Source organism: Hylaeus volcanicus, chromosome 3 (assembly GCF_026283585.1).
Source record: "Hylaeus volcanicus isolate JK05 chromosome 3, UHH_iyHylVolc1.0_haploid, whole genome shotgun sequence".
Taxonomy (NCBI): Eukaryota; Metazoa; Arthropoda; class Insecta; order Hymenoptera; family Colletidae; genus Hylaeus; species Hylaeus volcanicus.
Window position 1 is genome coordinate 5,351,417 of NC_071978.1, and position 11,306 is coordinate 5,362,722.

The 11,306-nt window shown below is 44.6% G+C and overlaps 1 protein-coding gene across 1 annotated transcript; it reads right to left on the reverse strand.

Annotated features, from left to right (window-relative positions):
* Positions 1 to 4,333: 4,333 nt before the first annotated feature.
* On the reverse strand, positions 4,334 to 6,330 carry LOC128873528 (uncharacterized). The gene is made up of 2 exons (XM_054117154.1): positions 5,918 to 6,330; positions 4,334 to 4,490 (listed from the first exon to the last, which is right to left on the reverse strand). The coding sequence occupies exons 1-2, from the start codon at positions 6,328 to 6,330 to the stop codon at positions 4,334 to 4,336; spliced, it is 570 nt and encodes a 189-aa protein (XP_053973129.1).
* Between the last annotated feature and the right edge of the window lie 4,976 nt (positions 6,331 to 11,306).

Consider the following 11,306-nt stretch of genomic DNA (forward strand, 5'->3'; position numbering starts at 1 on the left):
CCATGGCTTCCTCGGAGCTATCCCGGCAGGCTGCATTTCTTGAATATTTCAGCCGGGATAACAGTTGGCCTGAGATTGCTTGATTCTCTGGTTGAGGTTTACTCGATGGAACTAATCCAACGGATGGTTGAGAGGAGAAAATTACAGCGGATAGTTTTTTGTAAGGATATTCTCTTTCGCGAGCAAGACAATAAAACGTCGAGTCGAGATTTCTCGAGAAACTCGAATTTTCACGGCGCGAGATCGACCTTGCAAAAGGGGCAAATTAAGCGTACACGTGACACACCGAGTTTGGTTAGGTATGTTCGTTATCAAGTTGAAGACACCTTGTTGTATTCCCAAGTAATTGAAAATGGGGAAAAAAATAGATCGAGAAGATTTGACGATGAACATAAATTAACTGGAAGCGGAAAATGAAAAGAAAAGAGCTTTGCGAAAGTCGTAAATTGAAACGATGGAAATGAAGCAAAAAGAATTATTTCTTTATGACAGAATTCTTTTTCCAAGATGCACTAAACACGTTTTTCAAAATGTCTCAGAATATCGAGCGTCGAAATTGATCTCGTCCGTGGTAGCCTTTCTAACGCAAAGTAAAAAGTCGAATTGTGTTCTCGAAGAAAACTCGAATTTCTCGAGCATAAAATCGATCGCACGGCGAGGTGTGAGCCACCAGATTTCAAGATCAGAAATTTATGAAGAACCTGGCCGAAAAAAGTGACGCTGGGCGAGGAAATATGTTCATTCTCATGCCGCGTGATCCGCGAACCGGATTTGACTTGAATAAAGAAAAACTGCGGAAGGAAGAGCGTATCTTTCCTCGTGGCAGGGAGACGTCTCGCAGTCCGTCGAAGAATCCAAAGCGCCAAGGGTTTGCCATTTTCTCTGGCCCCTCCCAGCCCACCCTGTTCATTCTTCGGTCGTTACTTTCTGCCGGTGTTCTCGTAGAACTCGAATGAAAATACAGTAGAAGAAGCACGTCTCGCTGAATCGTTCGCACTATCGCGGCTACGTAGCAGAGCGGAATAATAATGAAGGAACTAGTGAACGTTCTTGGACCCACCCTAACCTCTTCGAGTGCCCACATGTATTATTTTACTTGACTCAAAAGGAACTATACCGTGATCCCTAAATGAAAGACTTGTAATATAAATTTTTATTTTGTTTTTCTTAGATCTGGTTTAGAGTGTTGGTTATGTGCAGCAGTTAGAGTTCAGTCTCTTGCACGTTTCAAATTATACCTATAGTTCAATTGGTTCATATGGTCCTCTTCAGGTCTTGATCCTCGCTTAATGCTCGCTAAAATAATTGTTCGCTAAATAGCGAAGTAGGTGGACAAATTGATCGTGACCCTCTCTTTTTATTTTGAAATTTTCCATCGTTACTAGCTTAATCTTATCTAGAAGATCACTGCCGTCTTGATCCTAGAGACACTTCTTTTCTTCAAAAAGACAGAATGTGCGAATGGTAGCACATAGAGATTCTTCCTGACCCGCGGGTTGTTGAACCGTAATTGAATTTATTTATTAACGAACGGGAGAGCTCTTAATTCGTTCGGCGCGCCTTTCCCGAGTAATAATGGAGAGACAGATCTTACCTCCGCGGCCAATAGAACGAAGGAAACGTTTCCCCGGTTTCAACATCGTGATCTGTTCCTTAATTCTCACCAACTTTAATTAATAACAATGAGCTTCCTTAAAAAATGCACGACATATAAGTAAGAAAGGTACACACTTAAATTAAAAACACACGGTACATGTACCATAATTCAGAACAATTTTCAGCCTTCACACATCCGCAAGCATTCGTTACCTCATCGTTTCCTCGCACACACGCGCTTATATACACTTCGCAAAATAATTTATTATTTCCCATTTCCTATACGAATGTTGCATATTAAATCTGTTAGTTTCCGCGGAAAATTGGAGGGAGCAAGGGCCAACGGTTAAAACGGTATTAGCGTGAAAAAGGTGCGTGGAATTTGAACAGAAAAAAGGAAATTTGGGGAAAGCTTGTCCAAACGAGGTGAAGCGCTTCCCGTCGCGCGGAAAACACCGGCCTCGGAAAATATTCTGTATTTTCACGCGCACCAGTACAAAGTGTCGGATTACAAGGCCGATCCTTTTTCTATTTTCAGCGATATATTTCACGCTGGCCGTGTCACGCGGCCGGATTCCGACGCGGAAAACTTTCCGCGAGATTCTATTAAAATTATGCGCGAAACGCGGGGTAACGACGAGAAATTTTCTGTTTTTCCCCGTGGAATTCGCGCCTCGAGTAGTGACGAATATCTTGCAGCGGCCAATTTTATTTCACGTTTAAGTATATTTATTGTGTATAACCATTACTCCTCCTTGTACTTTAAGCGTTTTCTAATATAAACTCATATTCTTCGCGACACAATTTCACACGATCTAGATTTCGCTATATATTTAATAAGCTTAAATTTGACTCGATCTATACCCCGTAGAAACATAATTCAGGTTACACCTTCTTCACATAAAGGAGCATAACGTGTTACTAAATTATCTCATTTATTAATCATCGCACGACCATTAACTCTAATAGACTGACGTGAAAAGAGGAGCTTCTTACGGTCGAATTAGATGCTCGTTCATTGATTAATAATCCCGTCGTTGAAAACAAGCTCTTTATTGCGGGCTAAATAAATTCACGAGCAAATTACAGGCCTTAAGTTCTCGTATCCTGGGGCAAACGTTCTGCTCCACCGGGGATATAATCTTTCTGCTGTTTTTCTCCTCTATATAATATACACATACTATACAGATGTTGATCCCAGCTCTCCCCTTCTCTTTCTCTCTCTCGCTCCTTCTGACATACTTTCCTTGGAGCTTTTAAGCGTTACGTTACTTGGCTCACCCTGCGCGATAATGGACTATGCTTTTTAAAGTGCTATAACACCGGCTATTATCGTTTTGCAACCGGTTCAGCCACAGCCCAGCACGGTGAAACTTCCTGAGAAAACCAGTTTCCATCGATATTTCTCGATCGATGATAATCAGTGAACGCCACGAGGAAAATTTTAAGCGTTCGAAATCATTCGCGGACAGTCTTGATTAATCGTTTACCTGCTTTGGTACAACACCATAATTACTATAAAAACCTTTGCGGAATGGTTCTCAAATTATTTCAGAAATTCTATAATTAAAAATAATCGTTGCTCATGAAACTGATAAATACTTTATTATTGAAACAGATTGAAAACATTAGAGTACTGTTTCCATAAGTATGTCAAACAGCCCTGAAAAGTTTCAGTCCAGTATGTCCCGTGGTCCCCTCCGAAAAGAATCCCTAACGTTTTCGATTCGGGGAAGGAAGCTCTTCTTCTTATGTAGGAAGTCGCGACCGGAACTTCCGGTGTATTCGGGAATTCTAATCGGACCACTCGCGAGTAACTCGGTTCGTTTGAAGCGAACCAACCTCGCGAGCGGCGAGGATTCTTTAATTTCAGATTCCGACGAGAGCCCGCCGGGCGGAACTCGACGATTGCTGCGGGTACTTTTAGGGAAATGAAACTCGGGACCGTGAAGCTCGCGGCGGAATGCTCGCGGAAGCTAGGCGGAGTTAAGAAATGCTTTCACGGCTTCCGTCTCCCCTCGCTGCCCCAACACCTTGAGAAACGACCGACGGGGGCTCGGGGAGATGAATTTTAGGCATCGTTTGAAGACAATCGAGCGTTGAACCAACGACGACGGGGAGGTGGGAGGGCGGCTTCAACCTGTTGGAAGAATCGTGTTCCAACGGAATGCACAAGTTATTACAGAATATTTTACTCGAATCATATTTCGAGAGGTCGGTTTATCTCCCTACTTGAAGAGACAAAGACTGTTGCAGCGTTGCGCCAAAGTATATTCCTGAGAAAGAATATGAATTGCGTCTAAGGCTAAAGAAAAAGCTGTGTTTATCGATTTGTGATGCTCTTGAGGAACGTGCTGATCATTATTTATTAACAATGGAGTTTCTATAAGCCTATAGAAAATTTCAAGCCGTCTCTTGATTAGATTTCTAAAAATATTCAGATAAAACAGGGCTGCAATGTTGTATCAAATAATATTCTCGATATTGTACTCGATAACAGTTGAGAGGATTGAAAGCCCCTTGGCGATTATAAGTCTCCCCAAAAACTGGTTAAAAATCGTTGCGCAGCCCCGGAAGAATCACTCTGAAAGCTTCTCAGGGATCGAACGGTACTCGTTCATGGCGAGAGATAGGAGCAAATGGACAACGCGGATCCGTTAGCGGCTCTAACGAGCAGGATTACGGGCGTAGCTGGCTGCACGTCTTCGAGGTTGGAATCCAGATTTCCAGCCGGGTCTCATGTGATCACCGTGGAAAACACGTCGAGCACACTTCTGCGGCATTCTGGATAAAGGGCGTGGCAGCTCTCTCCCGACACCTGCTCGCCCAAACTCTCGGCCGCTCGGTACTCCCTGTCCCCGTACTCGTCGTACTCCTCCTCGGTGCTGGATGGCCTGGAATTCCATGAAATTAATCATTGGTCTCGCGGTTAAAGATTTACGAAAGAATAGGCAATAATTAAAGGGAAATTTCGAGTGTCGATGCCGATAAGTTGACATTTTTTTTATACGTATCTTTCAAGATTTATTGAACGGATTGAGCGTTGGTATTGGTCAGAACTTTAACAGTCATTCTGGGTTAAAGTTGCGCGCAAAATTTATTCAACTCGTCGCTTGACCCCAAAGTCGAGGAATTTTAATCGAGGTTACACGATCAACTTTGAACCGGTGCCGTTCCATAAAAAAAGCGTACCAAGGGAATTCGGTTAACAGAATCCGAAACTCAAACTTTCACGCTTTGAAATATTTTTATTACATCGTTCCCCGGTTATTATTCGCGCAATTACTATCGGTGTGCACACGTGATCTTTCAAAAATTCTCTTCGCTTTACGACTTGTTCCCGTGCAATTCGTCGCCCCCCCTCCCGCGAGAGATCGCGGCAGGAGAAACGGGGTGGAAAAGAATTCGGTTGGAGAAAGAGGGTCGAGGAGAGAGGGCGGAGGGGAGGGAGGGAGCGACGTGGCGTTCGCGGGATCAATAATGCGAGCGGATAGGCGAGAAACCCGCCAAGTTATTTCGCACCCCCTCTTGTTAATTGGCGTCGCGTTGTGCGGACATTGTTTAATCCTACGCTACACGACCGGCACGCAATTGTAATCCACTGTTATTTATTATGTCAGCGGTACTCCCGCCGCGGATTTTCGTCCAGCTTCCTGTTTGCGGCTCGATCGAGACTCGCAAGGCATTACGTTTGATCGAGGGGCCTCGTTTGATGCTCTAGGATTGAAACCAATGATTAGCAACTGACGAGACAGGGTGTAGAATTTTTTCTGAGGAACTGACGTGGAGCTTAGAGAAGATTGATAGTTGAATAGGCTGGTGAGACGGTCCTAGAAATCTTAGGAAGTATAGTCATTCTTCGACCGAGGTATACCTCGTGAATCCTTAACTTAGTTAGTCGCTTAGAAAACAGAGTAATGGAACCCTCATGGAACACTCCAGCTTTCGGGTACTACACAGAAATCATCCCTGGCATCTTGATCTCCTTGTACAGAATGATCAACAAAGAATCAACCGGAAGGATTAAAATCAACTCCCGTGACCTTTGAATCTTCTTGTCTCGTATGCTCAGATAATAAAGGTGGAAATATTCTAAATCCTCTTTTGAAAGCTGAAGAAGGATCCACGCCATAGAGGGATCAAGGTATCCACGACGAATGGGATTCTTTCATCGAGTGTACCTCTGCTGTAGCGCGTTAAGTTGTATATTATGTCCCGTTGCGGCGCGTTATGTCCTTTGTTAGCCAGCCAGGTTAGTCGGGATTAAGTCTGTGTAAGCCTGGATTTGCGTACGGCTCGAATGCCTGCGTATTTTACTTACTTAAAGAAGACTTGCAACAACTGTCCAAGCAGACCGTGTTTGCCGTCGAAAGGAGCGGATGCGACCTCGCAAATGGCCTTCATCACGCAAGCTTTTCCTCCGAATCCGTACAGACCCGCCACTTTCTCCAGAATTTTGTAGATACTCCACCTACTCTTCTGGGTGCGGGAGTAGTAGACTCCAGGAACGGTGAAATCTGTAGCGTTGCCCGGCAGGTCGTAGACGATTTTGGCGAAGATGCCTATGATTATGCTCTCGCTGTCCAGTTGCAGAGGGGTACCCAGACCAAAGATCAACTGTTGACATGGGAAAATGAAGATTAATTTATGACTCATTGATTGGAGTCTCTTGGCCAAGAGATGACCTGGTCGAGAGTAGTTTTTACTTGTAGCCATGACTTTCATAGCTGTCATAGATGTGCACCTATTGCAATTATAGTGAGGATGATCAGAATGGGCTGAATTGACTAGCTCATTCGAGAACAATTGTTTCGAATCTATCAGAGCTTGGGTGCCTCTTCGTGGGCTTTGCTGGTCGAGTACAGTTGTTTGAGAACTAATAGAGCCTATAGCTCCTTTACAGGATTTGCTTGATAGAAGCCACGAAGCAGTAGGGATAACGGAATTAAAGAACCGGATAGAGTAGGCTATCTCTCGAGTGCAATCGTCTTAAGTCTAATAGACTCGATAACCCCTCCGTAAGATTTGCTAGCAAGGAGAGCAACAGTGGGGTATCATTGAGTTAAAGAACTTGAGAGGGTGATTCACCCTTTCATCGCCATTCTTTCGAATAAAACGGAGTCTACAACCTCTCTACACCCTACTACTATCCCTAACTAAAAACAACAATGGGATATCGTTGAGCTAAAGATCCCGAAGAGGTAGTTCATCCTCCCATCGCCATTCGTTCGAATACAACAGAGTCTACAACCTTTTTACAGCATACTACTACCCCTAACTAAAAGCAAAGGTGCAAAGAATCCAATTGAAACGCAACTCTGTCGAACTGTTCCCTATCTTGGGCCCTTTCCGATCTGCTGAAACATTCAGACGAATAATAAAAAACTTTCGAACATCGTTTTCTTTCGTGTTTCCGTTTCGCCTGGTGTCAAACCCGCTCAATCCTGGCTGCGGAACGGTTCCGTGAAATCCGTCGTTGGGATGCTGGCGTGTAGCTACCAGGGGCCGAGATTCGATCAGGAAAGTCGCGGCTATAGCCGTTATTCATACGAGTGCGATGGGAGTGCGAAGAGGAAATTGGACGAGATCGGGTTGAAGTCCAGCGATGTCTGAGCGTTCCGGCGCGGGAAACGAATCCGGGGAATCGCTTCTCCTCATCTCTCGGAATACCATCAACAGAGCTTGATGAAGTGTTATCGCGGGGGCAAGGATAATCAGAAATTGTTGAGAGTTCGTCGTTGACTGTAGTAATCACTTTTCAAGCCTGAGTCTGAGATTATTAAAGACCCTCAAGATTCCATCATTCAAAAGCAAGAATCCGTGGTGAATGCTTGTGGAATCAGAGTGGATTGCTTTGGAAGAAACATTAACGAAGATGGTCTTCAGGGTGGTAGATGAGGATCTATTCAGCTACTAGATAGATAGTCATATCCTTTGAATTGAAGTGTCATGGACAAGATGGAAGCTTATTCCTATTAAGGTTAGCGATCAATGGCTCTTGAGCTCAGTCAAATTATTTAACTCGGATTCTTTTGCCATAACAAGGTCCATACTTTGGGTGGTAGTAAGTTTCCTGACTGCAACTTTTGTCATTCACTTTGCTGTACTTTGTAAGTTTTACTTTAAGAATTATATATAAGGTAAGGTAAGGATACGTAGGAGCTCCCTAAAACTATTTATTTATGAAGAGCATAGAGAAGCTGATGCTGAACTTCAGAAATAATTAATGACTAGTTTTCCTGAACAAACAAGTACGTTAAAGGCTCACGATGAAGGATAAAAAAAAACTACAAATTGAGTAAACTCCAAGGTGGAGCCATGGAGGAATACAGTGGTTCAAGTGTCCACTACTTCACAGGCATACTTTGCTATTAAAAAGTAAAATCCTAGAACCCCTATTGGGAGGGTTCAAGAATCGAGGGGCATTCAAAGAATTATTAATAACCATTCTCATCTGTACCATCACTAAAGACACGTAAAGAAATCTAAAAATTGAGCAAACCCCAAGACGGGGAGCGATTAGGTAGCGACGTACGTATATCGTCGAAACCGGGGCTTGTATCGATCACAATTGGCAGCGGGCTCGATGCAAAAACGCTTTGCGCCCTTCCCCGTCGAGCCCTCCGCGAATCTCGTTAAACTGTCCTCCCCAGACGCGCGGCCCGAAACGATTCTCCGTGGAAATTCGCGGTTTTATCGAAAATTCATACCGGGCCATGATGCCGCGTGTACGTGCGCATGAATATGTATAGGGAGGGAGCCACGTAGCCGTTGGCGCACGTGTGCGGGAGGCGGATAGGTATCCACCTGGCGCAGAAATTGGATGAACCCTGAAAGGTCAGGCGGAATATGTGTTATGCGAGATATCGGAGCGGGAAGATGGATATCGAAATACGTTATACGCGCTCGCCAAGTCTTTCGGGACAGGTTATTACCCGCGGAGCCGCACGGGTAATTGCCATGCTAATAGACGGGACAGATTTGTGGGTGGACGATGAGCGAGCGGGGCAATTGTCATTAACAACGTGGATTATTCATGGTCGTCTTCGGCGTACCCGAACTCCCGTTATTATTTTAATTTCTTGCGGAGGTATCGCGACGTGACACATGCTTGGGAGAAGTATTACCGGAATTAGAGGTTGTTGGGACGATGTTTGTCGTAAATCATTCTAAATAACTGGATGCCAGTCTAGAATGTAATGGATGTTTATGCTTCATTGTAAATGGAAACACGAGGAAGTTATATATTATCTTCTTTTTCTATGTCTGTGAAGATATGAATTTGTACGAACATTCACAGTCTAAGTACAGCAGGTAAGGATCAATCCTGTTGAAAATAGTTTGAATCGAGCAAAGTTTAAGAAGTGAATGCAGAGTAGTTCAGACGACTCAATTGACCACGCCTATATTTTGAAAACTAGTCTATTTGAACAAAAGAGCTTGAATTCTGAGATGTTGTTAACAATCACCACACTCGACTCTAGAAGCCCAGAACTCACTCTACAAACAGAATTTCAACTCGCACCAGTAACTACAAGTGGATAAATGGCAATCCAGAAGATCAAAACTGAAAGATACAAGAAATGAAATAGTCTGAACCCTTAGATGACTGAATCATCTTAGACACCTAAATCTATGAAGCTGAAATCGCTTTGGGTGGACTCTGGACAACTAATTGAAGTTTTTGCGGACCCCGGTGGCCGGTCCACTCAGCTCCTCGACCGCACAAAGCGAAATCCAGTGGTCCAAGTGGGTTCAGCTGCAGGTTCGCGAACGGCTGGTCACGGGCTCGTTCATCCTATCAAGCCGCGCGGGATTGTAATCCGAACGACGACCGTTTCCAAACACAGTGGATGGAAAATTGGATGAGCCTCGGACGTGTGGCGCGGTTGGGAATTATTCAAGGAGCGGCTGGACCGTAAACGGTGGCTGGTTTCACGCGAGGCCAGCCCGCTGCGAACGTTTCTCTTTCGGAATAATTGAGCGAATCGATAATAATCAAAGTGGGGTTCCGCCGTGGGTGCCGACAAAGCTTCTCTCGGCGACACTCGCGAAGCTTCTCGGTTCTCTGCTTAAACGTCCGTTCTGGATGTTAATAAGCGCTCGATCGATGCTTATAGCGTCGCTTGTCGTCGAGCAAAACGAAATTCACACGTGTGAATTTCGTAACAGATTATTATTTTTTGAAGTTTGTAGCATCGATGCTATTAAGCCTTCGACGAGTAAGCATTTTTGAAAAGTACACACGGTTTATAAGTAACCTTTGTTCCATGACGTAAAGAATATTTCATTTCTTATACATATTTGAGTACATACTTTAATACTACTTTAATATAGTACTCGTCAAAGGGTTAATTAAGAGAAATTAGGTACTAGAAATTGCTGCAGCGAAAACGTGATACGACCTAACCCAGACCATATCTCACCTTCATCTGAATATTTTCTACCAAACAAGCCATTAAATCACTCTCCAGAAATCATATTTCCAAATACATAAAATGTACATTTCACGAATTTCATTATCCAATGAGAAAAAATGTCCGACAATCGACTTCTTCAGTGTCCCTTAACTCAGCTTCTGCTCTTCAATTACTCGCCAAAAAGTCTGCTGAACACAGGACCGTAGCCCTCTACTTTTCCCGATACACCTAAGGCGAATGCCCAGTTCCACTCGAGCGACGAGAAGAAAAGCCAGAAACCAATCGCGAGCACTCGAGGCAACGCGCGACTGGCTACTCGATTGGCCTCAGCGACGGTTCGTTAGCCTCGTCGAGCTCAATCCGTGACGGTACGTACCAGAAGTTGCCCGGGATCCTTGAGGAAAATGAGAGCTCTGGATCGCCGCGAGTGACTATCCATCGTCCGTGTATCGTTCTTTCTCACGAAATCGTCGTTCTTCAGCGTCTGCGTCGAACACCCCGACAGGCAAAGTAGCGCCAGCGACAGGAAGACACTTGTCAAGTTCATTCTAAACGGATCTCCAGGTCCCACAGCACCTTGTGGAACGAGCAAGCGAGGTGGATCCACAATTCGCGACTAGTGATCCTTTTGGTCCACGCCAGACTGACGTCTAAGCGCGATAAGAGGTTCGACGAACCGAAGGATTTTTGCTCGACACCGATGTTTATTTCTCGTTGTACTTTGCGAAATAACAAGAGTAAATATGTAAGCCGAGAACCACTAGGTCCACTGCAGCTGGTTCAATTGACTGATTCGCGCCGATGAAACCGCTAACTCGAGGAGGACGCTTTGGTAACGGGACGCCTCGTTAACGGCGGCTCTGAAAGATCTCGTTGGTCTTTGATTAGTCTTTGTTTGGGTTTCGAATTTGGCCAGACCTGTGAGACCCTCCTGGGGTCTTTGATTCTTGATGGGCGGCGTGTTGTACCTCGGACAGTGGACAGCTGGCGTTCGTCCATGGGGGCTTTTAACCACGAGGAGATCGAGATTTAATTGGAACCGATTGACAAATTAGCGGAAACTGTGAAGGAGATTGAGTAGGAACAAGAGGGCGATGATGCGAGGAATTTATAGTTACAGGTGGGAACTTCAGTTTAGTGAAGAAAATCATAAAACGGGGGGTTTCGAAGAGGTTCGCTTGCTGTAGGTAGAATGGGCAGAGTCTTGTGGGGCGGGAAACATGACTTTTATTATGTATTGTACTGTCCGCGCCTCCCATACCCAACAATAAGGAGTCAAATAAGAACACG

Bases quoted from the DNA above. Each gene is read 5' to 3' on its own strand.
- LOC128873528 (XM_054117154.1), bottom strand. From the start codon at position 6,330: ATGACAGCTATGAAAGTCATGGCTACAAGTAAAAACTACTCTCGACCA. The intron at 4,491-5,917 runs GTAAGTAAAATA...ATGGAATTCCAG, and splicing joins TTGTTGCAAGTCTTCTTTAA to GCCATCCAGCACCGAGGAGG.